At 39.6% G+C, this 27,102-nt stretch overlaps 1 protein-coding gene across 1 annotated transcript; it reads right to left on the reverse strand.

The window, feature by feature from the left end:
- Positions 1-7,304: 7,304 nt before the first annotated feature.
- hoga1 (4-hydroxy-2-oxoglutarate aldolase 1) lies at positions 7,305-26,221 on the reverse strand. The gene is given in 10 exon segments (XM_046333543.1): positions 7,305-8,176; positions 8,760-8,925; positions 12,230-12,257; positions 17,890-17,963; positions 17,965-18,027; positions 18,090-18,106; positions 19,984-20,043; positions 20,045-20,091; positions 23,818-23,946; positions 25,382-26,221. Coding segments are annotated over 10 exon segments (969 nt in total). The 5' UTR covers positions 25,617-26,221; the 3' UTR covers positions 7,305-8,026.
- Positions 26,222-27,102: the final 881 nt, after the last annotated feature.

Here is a 27,102-nt window from a genome sequence, read left to right on the forward strand (position 1 = left end):
GAGAAGGAACGAGTGAGAGACAGTGACAGACAGAGAGAAAGATAGAAAGAAATGGAGTGAAGGAGTGAATAAAGGAGTAGAAAGAGAGGAATGTAAGCTGACTGCGGTATGAGCGAGGGAAATTATAGCTCAACTGGAAGGAAATAAAGAAAGAGGGAGGGATTAGAGATGGAGGGATGGAGGGAGGGTAGGAGGGATGGGAGACTGACTGAGAGGAGTACCAAGGGATACAAAGACATGATCAAAATATGCAAGGTTGTTCAGAGGTCTGTGTTTGACCCTTATTCTGTCAAATCTGTCTCTGTGAGCAAGGAAAAGATCCTTCAGGGGTTTGAGTATATTCATATACAATCTGTATGGATACAGTGTACAGGGTCTGGGTGGGCTGGAGCCCCCATAGGGCTCTGGTCTAAAGTAGTGCCCTATATAGAGAATAGGGTGCCATTTGGGATGCAACCCTAAGAGTGAGGGAAAACAGCTCTGCACCCACTGAGAACTGAACAGTCAGGCAGGCATCTCAACACAGTAGGGGGATGGAAAAAGACAGGGAAATAGGGAGTGAGTGAGTGAGTGAGTGAGTGAGTGAGTGAGTGAGTGAGTGAGTGAGTGAGTGAGTGAAGGAAGGAAGGATAGAGAGAGAGAGGTATCTGGGAGTATTTTGAGCATGCTCTTAATCTAGAGTGGGAGAGAGAGAAAGAGAGAGAGAGAAAGAGCGCGAGAGAAAGAGCGAGAGAGAGACAGACAGACAGACAGACAGACAGACAGACAGACAGACAGACAGACAGACAGACAGACAGACAGACAGACAGACAGACAGACAGAAAGTAAAACAGAGGAGTGGAATGAGAAATGGTTGAAAGGGGAAATTGAGAAATTGAGGGAGAAAGAGAGATGGGGGAGGGAGGGATGTAGAGACATTTATCCATGTGTCATCATTGCCCCCTGACAAGTGCTGAGCAGTAGGAGGGAGGGGAGGAAGAGAGGGCAGGTGAAGCAGGTTTGCTGACTGGCCATTGCTTTGCGCTGGCTAGTGGAGTGGATTTCTCCCCTCTCACCCTCCCTCCTTCCTCCCCCATTGACCTCATGCTCGTGTCGGGGGCAGAGAATCACATGCCAAGGGTTTACATCCTCCTTAATGGAGATTAGACGGATGCCCTTGATGCTGAACCATCCCAGCGTCGCCTCGCTGTTTACGTTGGGCCACAGCACCCTCGAGTGGCCAACAATGGGTAGTGAAGTTTCCACCTGGGTACAGATCTAGGATAAGCTTCACCTCCCCCAATCCTAAACTTAACCATTACACCTGGCTCTGTGGAATGTTACCTTTAGATCTAGGTTAGTGCAGGACAGTGGCATTACACCTGGCTCTGTGGAATGTAACTATAGATCTAGGTTAGTGCAGGACAGTAACATTACACCTGGCTCTGTGGAATGTTACCTATAGATCTAGGTTAGTGCAGGACAGTGGCATTACACCTGGCTCTGTGGAATGTAACTATAGATCTAGGTTAGTGCAGGACAGTGGCATTACACCTGGCTCTGTGGAATGTAACTATAGATCTAGGTTAGTGCAGGACAGTGGCATTACACCTGGCTCTGTGGAATGTAACTATAGATCTAGGTTAGTGCAGGACAGTGGCATTACACCTGGCTCTGTGGAATGCAACTATAGATCTAGGTTAGTGCAGGACAGTGGCATTACACTTGGCTCTGTGGAATATTACCTATAGATCTAGGTTAGTGCAGGACAGTGGCATTACACCTGGCTCTGTGGAATGTTACCTATAGATCTAGGTTAGTGCAGGACAGTGGCATTACACCTGGCTCTGTGGAATGTAACTATAGATCTAGGTTAGTGCAGGACAGTAACATTACACCTGGCTCTGTGGAATGTAACTATAGATCTAGGTTAGTGCAGGACAGTGGCATTACACCTGGCTCTGTGGAATGTAACTATAGATCTAGGTTAGTGCAGGACAGTGGCATTACACCTGGCTCTGTGGAATGCAACTATAGATCTAGGTTAGTGCAGGACAGTGGCATTACACCTGGCTCTGTGGAATGTAACTATAGATCTAGGTTAGTGCAGGACAGTGGCATTACACCTGGCTCTGTGGAATGTAACTATAGATCTAGGTTAGTGCAGGACAGTGGCATTACACCTGGCTCTGTGGAATGTAACTATAGATCTAGGTTAGTGCAGGACAGTGGCATTACACGATCAAGGTTAGTGCAGGGCAGTGGCATTACATCTGGCACTGTGGAATGCAACTATAGATCTAGGTTAGTGCAGGACAGTGGCATTACACCTGGCTCTGTGGAATGTAACTATAGATCTAGGTTAGTGCAGGACAGTGGCATTACACCTGGCTCTGTGGAATGTAACGATAGATCTAGGTTAGTGCAGGGCAGTGGCATTACACCTGGCTCTGTGGAATGTTACCTATAGATCTAGGTTAGTGCAGGACAGTAACATTACACCTGGCTCTGTGGAATGTAACTATAGATCTAGGTTAGTGCAGGACAGTGGCATTACACCTGGCTCTGTGGAATGTCACTATAGATCTAGGTTAGTGCAGGACAGTGGCATTACACCTGGCTCTGTGGAATGTAACTATAGATCTAGGTTAGTGCAAGACAGTGGCATTACACCTGGCTCTGTGGAATGTCACTATAGATCTAGGTTAGTGCAGGACAGTGGCATTACACCTGGCTCTGTGGAATGTCACTATAGATCTAGGTTAGTGCAGGACAGTTGCATTACACCTGGCTCTGTGGAATGTAACTATAGATCTAGGTTAGTGCAGGACAGTGGCATTACACCTGGCTCTGTGGAATGTAACTATAGATCTAGGTTAGTGCAGGACAGTGGCATTACACCTGGCTCTGTGGAATGTAACTATAGATCTAGGTTAGTGCAGGACCTCGCATCCGCTACAAGACCATGGTGCTTGCCTACGGAGCTGTGAGGGGAACGGCACCTCAGTACCTCCAGGCTCTGATCAGGCCCTACACCCAAACAAGGGCACTGCGTTCATCCACCTCTGGCCTGCTCGCCTCCCTACCACTGAGGAATACAGCTATAGCTCAGCCCAGTCAAAACTGTGGCTGCCCTGGCCCCCAATGGTGGAACAAACTCCCTCAGACGCCAGGACAGCGGAGTCAATCACCACCTTCCGGAGACACCTGAAACCCCACCTCTTTAAGATACCTAGGATAGGTTAAGTAATCCCTCTCACCCCACCCCCTAAGTTTTAGATGCACTATTGTTAAGTGACTGTCCCACTGGATGTCATAAGGTGAATGCACCAATTTGTAAGTCGCTCTGGATAAGAGCGTCTGCTAAATGACTTAAATGTAATGTAAATGTAGATCTAGGTTAGTGCAGGACAGTGGCATTACACCTGGCTCTGTGGAATGTCACTATAGATCTAGGTTAGTGCAGGACAGTGGCATTACACCTGGCTCTGTGGAATGTAACTATAGATCTAGGTTAGTGCAGGACAGTGGCATTACACCTGGCTCTGTGGAATGTAACTATAGATCTAGGTTAGTGCAGGACAGTGGCATTACACCTGGCTCTGTGGAATGTAACTATATATCTAGGTTAGTGCAGGACAGTAACATTACACCTGGCTCTGTGGAATGTAACTATAGATCTAGGTTAGTGCAGGACAGTGGCATTACACCTGGCTCTGTGGAATGTAACTATAGATCTAGGTTAGTGCAGGACAGTGGCATTACACCTGGCTCTGTGGAATGCAACTATAGATCTAGGTTAGTGCAGGACAGTGGCATTACACCTGGCTCTGTGGAATGTAACTATAGATCTAGGTTAGTGCAGGACAGTGGCATTACACGATCTAGGTTAGTGCAGGACAGTGGCATTACACCTGGCTCTGTGGAATGTAACTATAGATCTAGGTTAGTGCAGGACAGTGGCATTACACCTGGCTCTGTGGAATGTAACTATAGATCTAGGTTAGTGCAGGACAGTAACATTACACCTGGCTCTGTGGAATGTAACTATAGATCTAGGTTAGTGCAGGACAGTGGCATTACACCTGGCTCTGTGGAATGTAACTATAGATCTAGGTTAGTGCAGGACAGTGGCATTACACCTGGCTCTGTGGAATGTAACTATAGATCTAGGTTAGTGCAGGACAGTGGCATTACACCTGGCTCTGTGGAATGTAACTATAGATCTAGGTTAGTGCAGGACAGTGGCATTACACCTGGCTCTGTGGAATGTAACTATAGATCTAGGTTAATGCAGGACAGTGGCATTACACCTGGCTCTGTGGAATGTAACTATAGATCTAGGTTAGTGCAGGACAGTGGCATTACACCTGGCTCTGTGGAATGTAACTATAGATCTAGGTTAGTGCAGGACAGTGGCATTACACCTGGCTCTGTGGAATGTAACGATAGATCTAGGTTAGTGCAGGACAGTAACATTACACCTGGCTCTGTGGAATGTAACTATAGATCTAGGTTAGTGCAGGACAGTGGCATTACACCTGGCTCTGTGGAATGTAACTATAGATCTAGGTTAGTGCAGGACAGTGGCATTACACCTGGCTCTGTGGAATGTAACTATAGATCTAGGTTAGTGCAAGACAGTGGCATTACACCTGGCTCTGTGGAATGTCACTATAGATCTAGGTTAGTGCAGGACAGTAACATTACACCTGGCTCTGTGGAATGTAACTATAGATCTAGGTTAGTGCAGGACAGTGGCATTACACCTGGCTCTGTGGAATGTAACTATAGATCTAGGTTAGTGCAGGACAGTGGCATTACACCTGGCTCTGTGGAATGTTACCTATAGATCTAGGTTAGTGCAGGACAGTAACATTACACCTGGCTCTGTGGAATGTAACTATAGAGCTAGGTTAGTGCAGGACAGTGGCATTACACCTGGCTCTGTGGAATGTTACTATAGATCTAGGTTAGTGCAGGACAGTGGCATTACACCTGGCTCTGTGGAATGTAACTATAGATCTAGGTTAGTGCAGGACAGTGGCATTACACCTGGCTCTGTGGAATGTAACTATAGATCTAGGTTAGTGCAGGACAGTGGCATTACACCTGGCTCTGTGGAATGTCACTATAGATCTAGGTTAGTGCAGGACAGTGGCATTACACCTGGCTCTGTGGAATGTCACTATAGATCTAGGTTAGTGCAGGACAGTGGCATTACACCTGGCTCTGTGGAATGTAACTATAGATCTAGGTTAGTGCAGGACAGTGGCATTACACCTGGCTCTGTGGAATGCAACTATAGATCTAGGTTAGTGCAGGACAGTGGCATTACACCTGGCTCTGTGGAATGTAACTATAGATCTAGGTTAGTGCAGGACAGTGGCATTACACCTGGCTCTGTGGAATGTAACGATAGATCTAGGTTAGTGCAGGGCAGTGGCATTACACCTGGCTCTGTGGAATGTTACCTATAGATCTAGGTTAGTGCAGGACAGTAACATTACACCTGGCTCTGTGGAATGTAACTATAGATCTAGGTTAGTGCAGGACAGTGGCATTACACCTGGCTCTGTGGAATGTAACTATAGATCTAGGTTAGTGCAGGACAGTGGCATTACACCTGGCTCTGTGGAATGTAACTATAGATCTAGGTTAGTGCAAGACAGTGGCATTACACCTGGCTCTGTGGAATGTCACTATAGATCTAGGTTAGTGCAGGACAGTGGCATTACACCTGGCTCTGTGGAATGTCACTATAGATCTAGGTTAGTGCAGGACAGTTGCATTACACCTGGCTCTGTGGAATGTAACTATAGATCTAGGTTAGTGCAGGACAGTGGCATTACACCTGGCTCTGTGGAATGTAACTATAGATCTAGGTTAGTGCAGGACAGTGGCATTACACCTGGCTCTGTGGAATGTAACTATAGATCTAGGTTAGTGCAGGACAGTGGCATTACACCTGGCTCTGTGGAATGTCACTATAGATCTAGGTTAGTGCAGGACAGTGGCATTACACCTGGCTCTGTGGAATGTCACTATAGATCTAGGTTAGTGCAGGACAGTGGCATTACACCTGGCTCTGTGGAATGTAACTATAGATCTAGGTTAGTGCAGGACAGTGGCATTACACCTGGCTCTGTGGAATGCAACTATAGATCTAGGTTAGTGCAGGACAGTGGCATTACACCTGGCTCTGTGGAATGTAACTATAGATCTAGGTTAGTGCAGGACAGTGGCATTACACCTGGCTCTGTGGAATGTAACGATAGATCTAGGTTAGTGCAGGGCAGTGGCATTACACCTGGCTCTGTGGAATGTAACTATAGATCTAGGTTAGTGCAGGACAGTGGCATTACACCTGGCTCTGTGGAATGTTACCTATAGATCTAGGTTAGTGCAGGACAGTAACATTACACCTGGCTCTGTGGAATGTAACTATAGATCTAGGTTAGTGCAGGACAGTGGCATTACACCTGGCTCTGTGGAATGTAACTATAGATCTAGGTTAGTGCAGGACAGTGGCATTACACCTGGCTCTGTGGAATGTAACTATAGATCTAGGTTAGTGCAGGACAGTGGCATTACACCTGGCTCTGTGGAATGTTACCTATAGATCTAGGTTAGTGCAGGACAGTAACATTACACCTGGCTCTGTGGAATGTAACTATAGATCTAGGTTAGTGCAGGACAGTGGCATTACACGATCTAGGTTAGTGCAGGACAGTGGCATTACACCTGGCTCTGTGGAATTTAACTATAGATCTAGGTTAGTGCAGGACAGTGGCATTACACCTGGCTCTGTGGAATGTAACTATAGATCTAGGTTAGTGCAGGACAGTGGCATTACACCTGGCTCTGTGGAATGTAACTATAGATCTAGGTTAGTGCAGGACAGTGGCATTACACCTGGCTCTGTGGAATGTAACTATAGATCTAGGTTAGTGCAGGACAGTGGCATTACACCTGGCTCTGTGGAATGTAACTATAGATCTAGGTTAGTGCAGGACAGTGGCATTACACGATCTAGGTTAGTGCAGGACAGTGGCATTACACCTGGCTCTGTGGAATGTAACTATAGATCTAGGTTAGTGCAGGACAGTGGCATTACACTTGGCTCTGTGGAATGTAACTATAGATCTAGGTTAGTGCAGGACAGTGGCATTACACCTGGCTCTGTGGAATGTCACTATAGATCTAGGTTAGTGCAGGACAGTGGCATTACACCTGGCTCTGTGGAATGTCACTATAGATCTAGGTTAGCTATAGAATGGAACGAGCTCATCTTGTTTCAACAGAAATAGCAGGACAACGGTAAGTGATGGTTGCTGGGTCGGTGGTCTTTCTCTTTATTTGAAAAACATCCTTCGGAAATATAAACAAACTGATTCCTTACATGTCTTTTTATTTCCTGCTGTATTTAATTCATGTCAAAGGGTGCGTCCCAAAATGGCAACCCAGTCCCCTATACAGTGCACTACTATTTAACCAGGACCCATAGGGCTCTCGTCAACCGCAGTTCACTATGTAGTGAATAGGCTGTGATGTGGGACACAATCAAAACGCCTATGGCCATTACAGGTGGGAGGCCTTGAGGTAGTCTTACAGTGTTGACATGTCTCTAACACACAACCCCCTCACAACGGCCTCCTATACAGCAAGGCAGCATGACCACTGATAGGTGAAAGGACTGGATTGGTTATTGCTTTCAACTATCAAGTCCTCTTAGATTTAAGGCCAGAAAGGGAAGGAAGCTATGCATGTATGAAACAGTCACAGTAGGTTGATGTTGCCCCTAACAACTGATACAGGGTCACATCTTTTCTCAACTCCCTAATGATTAAGGTTAGGACTGGGTGTAGAGTCACCTGATCCTAGATCTGTGGTTAGAGACAACCATATAATTAGAATGAGTAGAAAGTAAATCCACATTCAAGTCAATGATGCCATAATGTTCTACGCATTCTATTCTATGATGCCAACTTCAACCTGGAGCAGGCCCAGTCCCCTGTCTTCTACTCAGTCCCGCCCCCTGTTCCCTTCAGAGCCAGCCGTTGGTGGAGAAGTCCAGTCTAAGCTGCTGGGATTCGGCCTCTGAGAGAGGTTGAAGAGGAGAGCGACAGGTGCCACCGTGGTAACCAAACCACTCCATCGCCTGCTTGAGAGCGGGAACGCCAAACTTCCTGGTCACCTAGCAACAACAAACAGAGGAGTGGAACGGTGGGGTTATTCAAGGCTATGTAGGTTCACTCAAAGCTGTGCTGGACTCTATGTCAACTCTTATGTCGGGTTACATAGGGTTTATGTAGCTTGACTTACAGCAGTGTTGGGCTCTATGTCAACTCTTATGTAGGGTTACATAGGGTTTATGTAGCTTGAATTACAGCAGTGTTGGGCTCTATGTCAACTCTTATGTAGGGTTACATAGGGTTTATGTAGCTTGACTTACAGCAGTGTTGGGCTCTATGTCAACTCTTATGTAGGGTTACATAGGGTTTATGTAGCTTGACTTACAGCAGTGTTGGGCTCTATGTCAACTCTTTTGTAGGGTTACATAGGGTTTATGTAGCTTGACTTACAGCAGTGTTGGGCTCTATGTCAACTCTTATGTAGGGTTACATAGGGTTTATGTAGCTTGACTTACAGCAGTGTTGGGCTCTATGTCAACTCTTATGTAGGGTTACATAGGGTTTATGTAGCTTGACTTACAGCAGTGTTGGGCTCTATGTCAACTCTTTTGTAGGGTTACATAGGGTTTATGTAGCTTGACTTACAGCAGTGTTGGGCTCTATGAGGCGCTGCTGCAGAGCCCTGGCTTCTTCCCACCGTCCCGACACACACAGCTGCTCCAGCTCACACACCTCACGCCCCAGCACGTTGGCAAGCGCACACACACCGCCCACACAACCTGCATCAGACACACACAGTATTAGCTGAGTCCTTTTAAAGGGACTACTTGTCAGTATTAGCTGGGTCCTTTTAAAGGGACTACTTGTCAGTATTAGCTGAGTCCTTTTAAAGGGACTACTTGTCAGTATTAGCTGGGTCCTTTTAAAGGGACTACTTGTCAGTATTAGCTGAGTCCTTTTAAAGGGACTACTTGTCAGTATTAGCTGAGTCCTTTTAAAGGGACTACTTGTCAGTATTAGCTGAGTCCTTTTAAAGGGACTACTTGTCAGTATTAGCTGAGTCCTTTTAAAGGGACTACTTGTCAGTATTAGCTGAGTCCTTTTAAAGGGACTACTTGTCAGTATTATTGATCTGAAACACAGCTTTAACACTCACACTCCTTCATATTCCTACAATTTGATTGACAGGTTACGGAAGCATATCTAACTGTAATGATTGGCAGTTGGGCCCTGGACCCTTGTGGTGTGTGTGTGTGTGTGTGTGTGTGTGTGTGTGTGTGTGTGTGTGTGTGTGTGTGTGTGTGTGTGTGTGTGTGTGTGTGTGTGTGTGTGTGTGTGTGTGTGTGTGTGTGTGTGTGTGTGTGTGTGTGTGTGTGTGTGACTGACATCCGTTATAGTTTCCTCAAATATGCGTTTTGATTGACAGCCATATGACACACCCCTTCCTTCAGCATCCTGAGGTAGATGAAGGAGCTCTGGATCTCAACAACGCAGACACACACACCAGATAACACATACAGGAATGCACAATACGTACTGTACACACATGCAGTACAGACACACCCACACAGTACAGACACACGGTGCACACACACCCACACAGTACAGACATACAGTACAGACACACAATACAGACACACCCACACAGTATATACATACAGTACAAACACACAGTACAGACACACGGTGCACACACACCCACACAGTACAGACATACAGTACAGACACACAATACAGACACACCCACACAGTGCATACACATCCACAAAGTACAGACATACAGTACAGACACGCCCACCAGATCCCAGTCACATGATATTAGTCATCCTGTACTTGAGCTCCTCCTCTCTGCAGATCATCTATATTACTGTTCCTTATAGGACACATCACTACACTCTGTACTATATTACTGTTCCTTATAGGACACATCACTACACTCTGTACTATATTACTGCTCCTTATAGGACACATCACTACTCTGTACTATATTACTGCTCCTTATAGGACACATCACTACACTATATTACTGCTCCTTATAGGACACATCACTACTCTGTACTATATTACTGCTCGTTATAGGACACAACACTACTCTGTACTATATTACTGCTCCTTATAGGACACATCACAACACTATATTACTGCTCCTTATAGGACACATCACTACACTATATTACTGCTCCTTATAGGACACATCACTACACTCTGTATTATATTACTGCTCCTTATAGGACATATCACTACACTATATTACTGCTCCTTATAGGACACATCACTACACTATATTACTGCTCCTTATAGGACACATCACTACACTCTGTACTATATTACTGCTCCTTATAGGACACATCACTACACTATATTACTGCTCCTTATAGGACACATCACTACACTATATTACTGCTCCTTATAGGACACATCACTACACTCTGCACTATATTACTGCTCCTTATAGGACACATCACTACACTATATTACTGCTCCTTATAGGACACATCACTACACTCTGTACTATATTACTGCTCCTTATAGGACACATCACTACACTATATTACTGCTCCTTATAGGACACATCACTACACTCTGCACTATATTACTGCTCCTTATAGGACACATCACTACACTATATTACTGCTCCTTATAGGACACATCACTACACTCTGTACTATATTACTGCTCCTTATAGGACACATCACTACACTATATTACTGCTCCTTACAGGACACATCACTACACTATATTACTGCTCCTTATAGGACACATCACATCACTACTCTGTAGGACACATCACTACTATTACTGCTCCTTATAGGACACATCACTACTCTGTACTATATTACTGCTCCTTATAGGACACATCACTACACTCTGTACTATATTACTGCTCCTTATAGGACACATCACTACACTATATTACTGCTCCTTATAGGACACATCACTACACTATATTACTGCTCCTTATAGGACACATCACTACACTCTGCACTATATTACTGCTCCTTATAGGACACATCACTACACTATATTACTGCTCCTTATAGGACACATCACTACACTCTGTACTATATTACTGCTCCTTATAGGACACATCACTGCACTATATTACTTATAGGACACATCACTACACTCTGTACTATATTACTGCTCCTTATAGGACACATCACTACACTATATTACTGCTCCTTACAGGACACATCACTACACTATATTACTGCTCCTTATAGGACACATCACTACTCTGTACTATATTACTGCTCCTTATAGGACACATCACTACTCTGTACTATATTACTGCTCCTTATAGGACACATCACTACACTATATTACTGCTCCTTACAGACACATCACTACACTATATTACATAGGACACATCACACTATATTACTGCTCCTTATAGGACACATCACTACACTCTGTACTATATTACTGCTCCTTATAGGACACATCACTACACTATATTACTGCTCCTTATAGGACACATCACTACACTATATTACTGCTCCTTATAGGACACATCACTACTCTGTACTATATTACTGCTCCTTATAGGACACATCACTACACTCTGTACTATATTACTGCTCCTTATAGGACACATCACTCTACTCTGTACTATATTACTGCTCCTTATAGGACACATCACTCTACTCTGTACTATATTACTGCTCCTTATAGGACACAGACAGAGACAGTATAATCTGACTCCTTATAGGACACATCATTACTCTGAGGTTATATTACTGCTCCTTATACTCTATTATCTCTATCCCCTATAGGTTTTCATATAGTCACTACCTGTCTGCAGAACAAAGTGGGTTGGTTCTAGCATCAGGATATATTATGTTTAGTACCATCACACACTATATTACTGCTAAGTGATTATAGAGACACATCAGATACACTATATTACAGTTCCAAGTTCTAGGACACATCACTGCACTATATTTGTGGTGCACTATATTACTACATTCTTATAGGACACATTACTCTGTACTATATTAGGGTCCTTATCAGGACACATTCTGTACTATATTACCCTTATAGGACACGGAATACACTCTGTACTATATTACTGCACTATATTACTGCTCCTTATAGGACACATCCAGCGGAACCCGCTCCTTAGAACCTGAAAATCCTGCACTATATTACTGCTCCTTTAGGACACATCACAGAGCGATCCTGGTAATCTTAGGAACGACTTATAAAACACATCACTACACTATATTACTGCTCCTATAGGGAATATAGGACACATCACTACACTATATTACTGCTCCTTATAGGACACATCACTACTCTGTACTATATTAGGGTGGCTGCACGACAGCATATTCTCCCCATCCCTTATAGGATGACACTCTGTACTATATTACTGCCTTATAGGACACAATCACATCACTAACTAACTACTGAAAAACAAACTTATAGGACACAAACTACTCTGAACGAGATATGACAGGTGATAAGAGATATCAAAACTATATGAAGGGAGTTTTATAGCACACATCACTCACTCTCTGTTTTTATATTAATCTCTTGTCAGTCAAGACATGAACCACCGTTTCCAAATAAACCTGAAACATCATACTCTGTAATATATTCAAAGGATAGACAATTACACTCTGCGCTATATTACTGCTCCTTATAGGACACATCACACACACTGCTCACTTATAGGAAACATCACTAAATCTGATAAACTGCTCTTATAGGACACATCACTACAGTATATTACTGCAACTTATAGACACACGGTCACTATATTACTGCCATTATAGGACAACATCATACACTAAATTACTGCTCCTTATAGGACACATCACTATATTACTGCTCCTGTATAGGACACATCACTGTACTATATTACTGCTCCTTATAGGACACATCACTACACACTATATTACTGCTCCTTATAGGACACATCACTACACTATATTACTGCTCCTTATAGGACACATCATACTACACTGTATTACTGCTCCTTATAGGACTCACATCACTATTACTGTCCTTGTCACCCAGTATTACTGCTCCTTATAGGACACATCACTACACTATATTACTGCATCTTATAGGACACAAGACCTATATTACTGGACACTTACAGACACATCACTGGTACTATATTACTGCCTCCTTATCAGGACACATCACTACTCTGTAATAATTACAACCCTTATAGGCCCACATAGAATCAGAATACATTATTTATCTATTGACACATTTCATGGTACATATTACTGGGTCCAGGACACACACTACACTATATTACTGCTATTATAGGACACATCACTACACTATATTACTGACTAGGGGGCAGTATTTTATATTTGGAAAACATAGTAACGGGATATTTTGTCAGGACTAGATGCTATACTGCACATATATTTGACACACACTACACTATATTACTGCTCCTTATACTGATATTGACACATCACTACACTACATTACTGCTCCTTATAGGACACATCACTACTCTGTACTATATTACTGCTCCTTAAGGACACATCACTACACTCTGTACTATATTACTATCCTTATAGGACACATCACTACACTATATTACTGCTCCTTATAGGACACATCACTACACTATATTACTGCTCCTTATATGACACATCACTTTTGTACTATATTACTGCTCCTTAATGACACATCACTACCTATTGAGCAGTGCTCCTTATAGGACACATCAACCAGATTACTATATTCTCTGTATTCCTTATAGGACACATCACTACACTTGTACTATATTATGTTTATAGGACACATCACTCTGTACTATATGGCTCCAGAGTATAGGACACATCACTACACTATATTACTGGTCCTTAAGGAACATCAACTATATTACTGTGGATATATTATTATAGACAAATCACACCTTGACTATATTACTGCTCCTTATAGGACACATCACTACACTATATTACTGCCAATATAAGAACACACGGACTACACTATATTACTGCTCCTTATAGGACACATCACTACACTATATTACTGCTCCTTATAGGACACATCACTACACTATATTACTGCTCCTTATAGGACACATCACTACACTATATTACTGCTCCTTATAGGACACATCACTACACTATATTACTGCTCTTATAGGACACATCATTTACACTATATTACTGCTTTTCTAGGACACATCACTACACTATATTACTGCTCCTTATAGGACACATCACTACACTATATTATGCTAGGACACATAAACTTACACTGTAATATATTTGTCTCCTTGACTGGACACATATTTTAAAATCTGACTATATTACTTCCTTATAGGACACATCACTGTATCACTATATTTACTGATTTTCCTTATAGGACACATCACTAGGAATATATTATGTCCGTTGGGTTAGGACTACATCACTACACTATATTACTGCTCTCCTTATAGGACACATCACTACACTATTTACATGTGGTATATATTAAGACACATGGTATATACTACACTATATTACTGCTCCGTAATATAGGACTATATTACATCATTAAGACATATATAAGACATGTGGTATATATTAACTGTATATATTATATATTAGGCACATCATTATAGACATGTGGTATATATTATATATTAAGACATGTGGTTATAGGACACATCACTACTGTACTATATTACTATATAGGACACATCACTACACTCTGTATATATTATATATTAAGACACATATATATTACTATATTAAGACATGTGTATATATTATATATTAAGACATGGTATATATTATATATTATAGACATCACTACTCTGTACTATATTATATATTAAGGACACATCACTATATTAAGACTGTATATATTAAGACATGCTGGTATAGGACACATCACTATATATTATATATTAAGACATATAGGACACATCATATTAAGACTATATTACTGCTTATTATTAAGACATGTACACTATATTATATATTAAGACACATTAAGACTATGTACTATATTATATATTATAGACACATCACTATACTATATATTACTGACTTATAGGACACATCATTATACTATATTACTGCTCCTTATAGGATATATTAAGACATCTGTACTATATTACTGTGGTATATATTATATATTATAGGACATATCACTACACTATATTACTATATTATAGACATGTGGTATATATTACTATATTACTGTTATTTATAGGACACATCACTATACTCTTATATATTAAGACTATATATTATAGGACACATCACTACACTATATTACTATATATTAAGGACACATCACTATACTCTTACCATATTACTGTGGTATATAGGATATATTAAGACATCTGTATATATTATATATTAAGACACATCACTACACTCTGTATATATTAATATTAAGACATATCATTATATATTAAGACATGTGGTATATATTATATATTACATGTGGTATATATAGGACACATTAACACTATATTACTATATTATAGACACATATATACATATATTACATGTGGTATATATTATACATAAGACATGTGGTATATTATTATATATTAAGACATCACTATATATATTACATGTTCCTTATAGGATACATCACTACACTCTGTACTATATTACTGCTCCTATATAGGACATATATACATATATTAGACATCCTTATAGGACACATCACTACACTCTGTACTATATTACTGCTCCTTATAGGACATATTAAGACATGTATATATATTATATATTAAGACATGTACACTATATTACTATATATTAGGACACATCACTACACTATATTACTGCTATTAAGACATCACTGGTACTATATTATATATTATAGGACATGTGGTATCACTATTATATATTACTGCTCCTATATAGGAACATCACTGGTATATATTATATATTAAGACATGTGGTATATATTAGGACACATCACTACACTATATTACTATTATATATTAAGACATGTCACTACACTATATTATATATATAGGACACATCACTACATATATTAAGACATGTGGTATATATTAAGACACATCACTACATATATTACATGTTCTTTATAGGACACATTAAGACACTCTGTATATATTACTGACATCCTATATAGGACACATCAAGACATGTGGTATATATTATATTACTGTTGGTTATATTATATATTAAGACATGTGGTATATATTACATGTGGTTATATCACTACATATATTAAGACATGTCCTTATAGGATATATCACTACACTCTGTACTATATTATATATTATAGACATGTGGTATATATTACACTATATTAAGACATGTGGTATATATTATATATTAAGACACATGGTATATATTATATTTCTGACATGTAGGACACATCACTACATCTGTAATATATTACATGTCCTATATATTATACATTAAGACATCTGTACTATATTATATATTAAGACACATCATATTAAGACATATGGTACTATATTATATATAGGACAAGACACTCTGTATATATTACTGACATGTGGTATATATTATATATTAAGACATCTGTATATATTACTGCTCCTTATAGGACAGTATACAGAGACATGTATAATCTGACAAAGAGAATGACTATTAGACGGAGGTTCATACTTATATATTCTATCCATGTAAGGTTTATATTATATAGTCATACCTGTCTGCAGAACAAAGTGGGTTGGTTCTAGCTAGCATAGACATGTGGTATATATTATATAAGACATGTGATGTTTAGTATATTACACCCTGTGATGTATACGCTATATGATTAAGACATGTGGAATATGAGATGGTCAATGTCAGTTAAGTTTAGTTCTACGTTTGTGGTTCTTAAATTCTACATTCTATGTATAGGTTTAAGATTCTAATATATATATATGTAAGTCAGGTTCTAAGTTCTTAGACATGGAATACGCCGCCATATAGGAACCCAGCGGAATATTAGAACCTTAAAACCTGCGGCTTATATATTTGTGAACGATCATTAAGACATCCTGGTATCTGAGGAAGACAGGAGTATATATTATAAAAGACATGTGGATGTAAAATATAGAAACACATGTGATATCCCTATATATTAAGACATGTAGTGTATATATTACTATATTAGGGAATAGGGTGGCATTTGGGATGCCGACAGCATGTTCTCCCCATCCCTCCTGTCAGGATGAGGACTGTTGTCAGGAGGACAGTAGGCCAGTAGTACCAAACAACTCTCATCACTAACTAACTACTGAAAAACAAACAGAGAGTATATAGAAAATGGGATATTAAGAACAGAGTTGACAGGTGAGAAGATTATATATTAAAAGAGGAGATGAAGGGAGTTTTCTAGCAATATTCATCCCTCTCTGTTTTTGTATTTTGACCACTTTTTCCAAATAAACCTATTGTAGTCAAGACATGAACCATATATTATATATTAAGACATGAAATATTATATATTAAGACATAGTGGTATATATTATATATTAAGACATGTGGTACACACACACAGTGGGAAAACCCACATGGGAAATCTGAAAACGTTCTGAGCAACCATCAGTCAGTCAAATCACTTGCAATAAGTCAGCATGTGGTAACTGATCCATCAATCAATCAATCAAATAAATAAACATGTGGTATATATTGACATGTGTGTGTGTGTGTATATATTAAGACATGTGTGTGTATATTGTATATTAAGACATGTGGTATGTATTGTATGTGTAAGACATGTGTATGTGTGACATGTGTGTGTGTGTGTGTGTGAGGACTATATATTAAGACATGTGGTATATATTATATATTAAGACATGTGGTCTCCTCCGCTGTATTGAGTCCCAGTATGTTAGGGTATTGGGCCAGTCTCACCACAGCATCAACAGGGATCAAGACCTGTGTTAGCCGGGACACTGTACAGAACTACTGGTACTGGACTATTATATGCCATTAAGACATGGGGTGACAGAGAGACAACACCGGGACCAATTATAATTAGGCCCAGGCCATAGAATCAGAATAATTATTTATCTATTGAATTCTATTTATATATTACAGACTGTATGGGTATCAGAACAGAACACTATGACATATATATTATGACATGTGGTATATATTAAGACATGTGGAATATATTAATATTGTGACATGGGGCAGTATTTTATATTTTAAAATAACGTTCCCGTAGTAAACGGGATATTTTTAAGACAAGATGCTAGAATATGCATATAATTGACAGCTTAGGATAGAAAACATTAAAGTTTCCAAAACTGTAAAAATATTGTCATGTGAGTATATACAGAACTGATATTACAGGTGAAAGCCTGAGAAAAAAATTAAGACATGTGGTATATTTTATATAAAGACATGTGGTATATATTAAGACGTGGTATATATTATATATGAGACAGTGAATATATATATCAAGACAGATTATATCTTTCTATATTAAGACAAGGTATATATTATACAGCATTGTGACGTAGTTTTATATTTATGTTGAAGAATATATTAAGACATGTGGTATATATTATATACTAAGACATGATGGCTCCCAGAGTGATTAAGACATGTAAAATACAGAGTTATATATTATTCCATCGGTCCTATTAAAAAGACAATGTGGTATATATTATCGATATAGATATTATAAAACACCTTGAGGGTTGATTATAAACATGTTTATATTATTCATGTGATATTATTAGCTAATTTGGAATATTTTGGTAGTTTTAAGTGACTGCAATTTCCGGGTATTTTCAGAAATGTGAAGAACAAATAGAGCTATTTAAGACCTACAAAAATAATATTTGGGTATATATTATATATTAAGAATTGGCTATCTAACTGGGAGTATCGTATGAAAACATGTGGTATAATCAAAGGTAATGGATATAAGTTGATTGCTTTTCTGATTTAAGACGTGACCAAGTTACCTGCTGCTAGCTGGACAAAATGCTATGCTAGGCTATCGATAAACTTACACAAATGCTTGTATATTTATATTAAGACATATTTTGAAAATTAGATGACATGGGTATTAACAAAAGGCTAAACATGTGTATCATTATATATTTCACTTGTGATTTTATGAATTAATATTTTCTGGAATATTTATATTAAGACATTGGTTATGCTAATTAAGACATGTCAGTATATGATTATATTAAGACATGAGGGATGGGGAGTCATTAGAGGTTTTAAGACATGTATATTATATATATTAAGACATATGGTATATATTATATATTAACATGTTGATATATTATATATTAAGACATGCGGGAGCGTAATCATAGCCTCAAACTAATTAGCATATATTATATATTAAGACATATGGTATATATTATATATTAAGACATGTGGTATATATTAAGATTATGACGTATATATTATATATTAAGACATGTAGTATATATATTATATATTAAGATATGTGGTATATTAAGACATGTTATATATTAAGACATGTGGTATATATTATATATTAAGACATGTGGTATATATTATATATTAAGACATGTGGTATATATTATATATTAAGACATGTTATATATTATATATTAAGACATGGTATATATTATATATTAAGACATGTGGTATATATTATATATTAAGATATATTAAAAAATATTATATATTAAGACATGTGGTATATATTATATATTGAGACATGTGGTATATATTATATAGTAAGACATAGTAGTATATATTATATAAATGTGGTTTATATTATATATTAAGTAGTAGAAGTAAATAGTAGTAAGACATGTGGTAGAATTAGTATAGAAGTAAGAAGATATAGTAAAAGTAGTAGTAGTAGAAGTAAAGTAGTAGTAGTAGTAGTAGAAGTAGTAGTAGCAGAGTTCCTCTGTCCAATGTCTAGTTATTGACCTGTGTTATTGAACCAGCGCCCTGCTGTCCATCATGCCCTTTAGAAGCATGGCTACCACGAGAACCAGGTCTGCAGCCCCCCAGAGTCATCCTCTCTGTCATCACTACCGTAGCTTTGGTGGCTGAGTTGGGGGCAGGGGAGAGAAACTGGGGAGACAGCGAGGGGAATGAGAGATCGGAGAGAGAAGAGACACAAAGGCATTGAGTTTATGGAGGAGAGAGGAATGATTGAGCTTTTTTCAGAGAATGCGCTTTTGAGAGAGAGTTTGAGAGAGAGAGAGAGAGAGAGAGATGTTAGAGATTAAGAGGGAGGGAGGGATTAGAAGGAATGAGGGACAGAAAGGATAAAGTGGAGAGAGAGAGACCAGAGAGAGATGGGAGACAGAGAGAGTGAAGAGAGTATTTTTAGAAAAGAAGTTTAGAAGAGGGAGCAAGAAAGATGGGAGTGAGAAAGAAAATGGGAGAAAAAGAAAAGGGAGAGAAAGAGTTTTATTCAGATCCATGTTTACAACACTATTCAATTCCATTAAAGGGCTTTATTGGCATGGGAAACATATGATTACATTGCATCCAAAGCAAGCTGAAGTAGATAATAAACAAAAAGGAAATAAACGAGGGAAACATTACTGCTCTAAAAGTTTTAAAAGAACATAGACATTTAAAATGTTATATTCCTGGCTATGTACTGTGTTGTAACATCTCTAGGTTGGCTAAGTGCACCATGTTAATGTCATGTTGTTATATTACTGGCTATGTACTGTGTTGTAACATCTCTAGGTTGGCTAAGTGCACCATGTTAATGTCATGTTGTTATATTACTGGCTATGTACTGTGTTGTAACATCTCTAGGTGGCTAAGTGCACCATGTTAATGTCATGTTGTTATATTACTGGCTATGTACTGTGTTGTAACATCTCTAGGTAGGCTAAGTGCACCATGTTAATGTCATGTTGTTATATTACTGGCTATGTACTGTGTTGTAACATCTCTAGGTTAGGCTAAGTGCACCATGTTAATGTCATGTTGTTATATTACTGGCTATGTACTGTGTTGTAACATCTCTAGGTAGGCTAAGTGCACCATGTTAATGTCATGTTGTTATATTACTGGCTATGTACTGTGTTGTAACATCTCTAGGTAGGCTAAGTGCACCATGTTAATGTCATGTTGTTATATTACTGGCTATGTACTGTGTTGTAACATCTCTAGGTTGGCTAAGTGCACCATGTTAATGTCATGTTGTTATATTACTGGCTATGTCCATCTGTGTTGTAACATCTCTAGGTTGGCTAAGTGCACCATGTTAATGTCATGTTGTTATATTACTGGCTATGTACTGTGTTGTAACATCTCTAGGTTGGCTAAGTGCACCATGTTAATGTCATGTTGTTATATTACTGGCTATGTACTGTGTTGTAACATCTCTAGGTTGGCTAAGTGCACCATGTTAATGTCATGTTGTTATATTACTGGCTATGTACTGTGTTGTACATCTCTAGGTTGGCTAAGTGCACCATGTTAATGTCATGTTGTTATATTACTGGCTATGTACTGTGTTGTAACATCTCTAGGTTGGCTAAGTGCACCATGTTAATGTCATGTTGTTATATTACTGGCTATGTACTGTGTTGTAACATCTCTAGGTTGGCTAAGTGCACCATGTTAATGTCATGTTGTTATATTACTGGCTATGTACTGTGTTGTAACAAGGTTATATTACTGGCTATGGAGTGAGAAACATCTCTAGTTTTATTCAGATCCATGTTAATGTCATGTTGTTATATTACTGGCTATGTACTGTGTTGTAACATCTCTAGGTTGGCTAAGTGCACGAGGGAAACATTATGTTAATGTCATGTTGTTATATTACTGGCTATGTACTGTGTTGTAACATCTCTAGGTTGGCTAAGTGCACCATGTTAATGTCATGTTGTTATATTACTGGCTATGTACTGTGTTGTAACATCTCTAGGTTGGCTAAGTGCACCATGTTAATGTCATGTTGTTATATTACTGGCTATGTACTGTGTTGTAACATCTCTAGGTAGGCTAAGTGCACCATGTTAATGTCATGTTGTTATATTACTGGCTATGTACTGTGTTGTAACATCTCTAGGTAGGCTAAGTGCACCATGTTAATGTCATGTTGTTATATTACTGGCTATGTACTGTGTTGTAACATCTCTAGGTAGGCTAAGTGCACCATGTTAATGTCATGTTGTTATATTACTGGCTATGTACTGTGTTGTAACATCTCTAGGTTGGCTAAGTGCACCATGTTAATGTCATGTTGTTATATTACTGGCTATGTACTGTGTTGTAACATCTCTAGGTTGGCTAAGTGCACCATGTTAATGTCATGTTGTTATATTACTGGCTATGTACTGTGTTGTAACATCTCTAGGTTGGCTAAGTGCACCATGTTAATGTCATGTTGTTATATTACTGGCTATGTACTGTGTTGTAACATCTCTAGGTCATGGCTAAGTGCACCATGTTAATGTCATGTTGTTATATTACTGGCTATGTACTGTGTTGTAACATCTCTAGGTTGGCTAAGTGCACCATGTTAATGTCATGTTGTTATATTAATGTACTGTGTTGTTCTAGGTATGCACCATGTTAATGTCATGGCTATGTACTGTGTTGTAACATCTCTAGGTTGGCTAAGTGCACCATGTTAATGTCATGTTGTTATATTACTGGCTATGTACTGTGTTGTAACATCTCTAGGTTGGCTAAGTGCACCATGTTAATGTCATGTTGTTATATTACTGGCTATGTACTGTGTTGTAACATCTCTAGGTTGGCTAAGTGCACCATGTTAATGTCATGTTGTTATATTACTGGCTATGTACTGTGTTGTAACATCTCTAGGTTGGCTAAGTGCACCATGTTAATGTCATGTTGTTATATTACTGGCTATGTACTGTGTTGTAACATCTCTAGGTTGGCTAAGTGCACCATGTTAATGTCATGTTGTTATATTACTGGCTATGTACTGTGTTGTAACATCTCTAGGTTGGCTAAGTGCACCATGTTAATGTCATGTTGTTATATTACTGGCTATGTACTGTGTTGTAACATCTCTAGGTTGGCTAAGTGCACCATGTTAATGTCATGTTGTTATATTACTGGCTATGTACTGTGTTGTAACATCTCTAGGTTGGCTAAGTGCACCATGTTAATGTCATGTTGTTATATTACTGGCTATGTACTGTGTTGTAACATCTCTAGGTTGGCTAAGTGCACCATGTTAATGTCATGTTGTTATATTACTGGCTATGTACTGTGTTGTAACATCTCTAGGTTGGCTAAGTGCACCATGTTAATGTCATGTTGTTATATTACTGGCTATGTACTGTGTTGTAACATCTCTAGGTTGGCTAAGTGCACCATGTTAATGTCATGTTGTTATATTACTGGCTATGTACTGTGTTGTAACATCTCTAGGTTGGCTAAGTGCACCATGTTAATGTCATGTTGTAACCTATACAACATAGGAAAGTGGCCATCCTTTTCAGTAGTTAACACTGGGGCATTACAGGGGCATGATGTGGTAGCAATGACTATACAGCCCAATAAAAGATTGTGTTATTGGGTTTATTGGACAACCATTATCAGCCAATAAAACCGCATGATATTAAAACTCTATAGCTGGGCTGGGAGGTAAAGTGTCTCCTGAAATAGTCAAAAATCACAGTATTCACACTTCGCACATTAACACATTTTGGCTGTACAATTTGGTAGCCATCTTTCATATGGTTCCTATAGGTGGTCATCAGTCCGTTACATTAATGAGAGTCACATGGTCTCCTTCTCGGTCACAGACTCACACAGGGCCTTACATTCACATCCGGATCCTGCCATGACCAGCTTGTCTGTGGGCAGTGCCAGTCTGACCCTCCTCACCACCTCTACCCTCTCCTCCTCCGTCAGGTACGGGTGCTCTCCATTAGAGCCCTGCACCACCAGGCCTGGAACACAGAACACCATCATGTTTGCACCAGTCAATCTTATGGCTTGGGGGTAAAAACTGGGGTGAAAACTGTTGAGAAGCCTTTTTGTCCTAGGCTTGGCACTCCGGTACCGCTTGCCATGTGGTAGTATTTGACCATTTTTAGGCCCCCCCCCCCCCCCCAATCCATCTTTTTACGCTGCTGCTACTCTCTGTTTATCTTATATGCATAGTCACTTTAACTATACATTCATGTACATACTACCTCAATTGGCCCGACCAACCGGTGCCCCGGCACATTGGCTAACCGGGCTATCTGCATTGTGTCCCACCACCCGCCAACCCCTCTACACTACTGCTACTCTCTGTTCATCATATATGCATAGTCACTTTAACCATATTTACATGTACATACTACCTCAATCAGCCTGACTAACATGTGCCTGTATAAAGCCTCGCTACTGTTAAAGCCTCCCGACTCTTATTTTCAAATGTCTTTTTACTCTTGTTTTATTTCTTTACTTACACACATACCTTTTTTTCGCACTATTGGTCAGAGCCTGTAAGTAAGCATTTCACTGTAAGGTCTACACCTGTTGTATTCGGCATTTCACTGTAAGGTCTACACCTGTTGTATTCGGCATTTCACTGTAAGGTCTACACCTGTTGTATTCGGCATTTCACTGTAAGGTCTACACCCTGCATTTTGTATTCTGTTGCATTTCACTGTAAGGTCTACACCTGTTGTATTCGGCATTTCACTGTAAGGTCTACACCTGTTGTATTCGGCATTTCACTGTAAGGTCTACACCTGTTGTATTCGGCATTTCACTGTAAGGTCTACACCTGTTGTATTCGGCATTTCACTGTAAGGTCTACACCTGTTGTATTCGGCATTTCACTGTAAGGTCTACACCTGTTGTATTCGGCGCACGTGACAAATAAACTTTGATTTGATCCAAGTCGTGAAAGAACAGCGCCTAGCCCTGAAACGGCAGTATACAGGAAAACGCGACTGGCCGTGGGAATCGGCCAGAGGTCACCAAACACCCTCCACTGGGGACTATACCAATATATTGTACCTTGCCTGCAAACGTGCACCTCTGTGGGACCTTGCCCCTGGGCCTGGCCCCTAACCAAATGAACTGGCTGACAGTCTATATGACAAACACGAGGCCACCGACACGACCACGGTACTACCTCCTCAACGCAATATATAGGTTTAATTATCACAATTAGGCTATAGGCTACTGTTAGGACACTCTCGTCGGGAAACGCAATATCTTTAGACTACATGGACTAACATGCATACAAAATAATGACATGTATGATCTTCGGATCATGTCGTCTTCATTTTCATCATTCATTTCGATTTGCAAAGAAGACAATACAACAACTTTAACCAGGATGAATCAGTCAGTCATTGCAGAAAATACTTTGTAAATTGTAATTACCTTTGAAAGGAATCTTTGCATACTTCTGCAGGTTTTCATCCAGTTTCTGATAGTCCACGTCCTCTTTCTGAGTGAACGGCGTGGCTATTGGCGGGTAGATCCCCCCGATGTCCACTCTCTGTCCAGCCGCCGCGCTTTGGGTTCGGCTCTGGGTCCTAGTTGGCTTCCACAGCACAGAGGCACCACGTCTACACACTGCTGGACCGACAGTTCGGAGAGTTTTGACACCGAACATTGTCAAATGGAACGGCTGTATTTCGGCTGCAGAAGCGCGTGGGTTGACAAGGTACGGTGGCCGACACCAACAGATGTTGCACAGACCATGCCAGCCCAGTTAATATGCAACGACGCTCTCTAAATATTGACAAAAAGTTCAGGGGGTTTGACATTTTCCCAGCTTTGGAAATCAGGTGTCCTTCCTCAGCGAGTCTAGTAATACAGAACGTTCCCCATGTTTATTCTATGCGCTGTGGGCTCCCAACAATATAGGCCTAAACTCTCCAAAGTTGCCGATCTCTATACACTTTCAGTTCAATATTACTATTCGGACATTCTCATTCGCACATTGAATTAAGACATACCGGTGAATAAAACATTTGCATTTGAGTGGGGTGTAGGACCTAAGCGACTTTCAAGCTGCAGCGCAGGCTTGCTTCAGTTTTGGCAGAGATGAAGAGGTAAAGAGAGGCCCAACTCGGCGGAAAGTCGGTCTCCCTCCAGTAGGTGACGTTTTTTCGCACACCAAGCAAGGAGTTTTTGTTTTTGTCGTTTAATGAGTGTCGAATTTGGCCAACAACAAACAATGAATTGCTTGTTAACCTCCCGTGTGCTACGCGAGGTTTATTTGATAGAATAGACATTTTGAAACGCGTAGGTTGTTAGAGTGTGCTGATATAAGTAGCACACGTGACATCACCGCCATTTAGAGAAAAACCACTTTATATCGCAGTTGTCTCGAGATGGCGATGCATAGTCATGATATGAGTCAAGTGGCATAGAGTCTCTCCATTGAACACAGGCGGTTGACGTCAACAACCATCATCGAATATTCAAAAGAGTATTAAAATAATGAGATGTAGCCATCCACTAATCTAAAGAAAGATTAGTATTTTTGATGTTTAGAAAAACAAACCTCAGAAAGTAGGCTACTTACCGATATGAGTGATAATGTTTTTGTTAAATGACCAAATCTTTGAATACTATAACCATATGCAAATCATAACGTTTCTTTGGAACCTGGGTGATGTAATGTATTATGAGGAAAATGGATCATGAATCTATAGAATATGTGATATTACTACAGCTATGACCAGGGCTTCAATCAGTTATAGGTAAAGATGGATAGATTATCATGAATCTATAGAATATGTGATATTACTACAGCTATGACCAGGGCTTCAATCAGTTATAGGTAAAGATGGATAGATTATCATGAATCTATAGAATATGTGATATTACTACAGCTATGACCAGGGCTTCAATCAGTTATAGGTAAAGATGGATAGATTATCATGAATCTATAGAATATGTGATATTACTACAGCTATGACCAGGGCTTCAATCAGTTATAGGTAAAGATGGATAGATTATCATGAATCTATAGAATATGTGATATTACTACAGCTATGACCAGGGCTTCAATCAGTTATAGGTAAAGATGGATAGATTATCATGAATCTATAGAATATGTGATATTACTACAGCTATGACCAGGGCTTCAA

Source organism: Oncorhynchus gorbuscha, unplaced genomic scaffold (genome assembly GCF_021184085.1).
Source record: "Oncorhynchus gorbuscha isolate QuinsamMale2020 ecotype Even-year unplaced genomic scaffold, OgorEven_v1.0 Un_scaffold_460, whole genome shotgun sequence".
Lineage (NCBI taxonomy): Eukaryota > Metazoa > Chordata > Actinopteri > Salmoniformes > Salmonidae > Oncorhynchus > Oncorhynchus gorbuscha.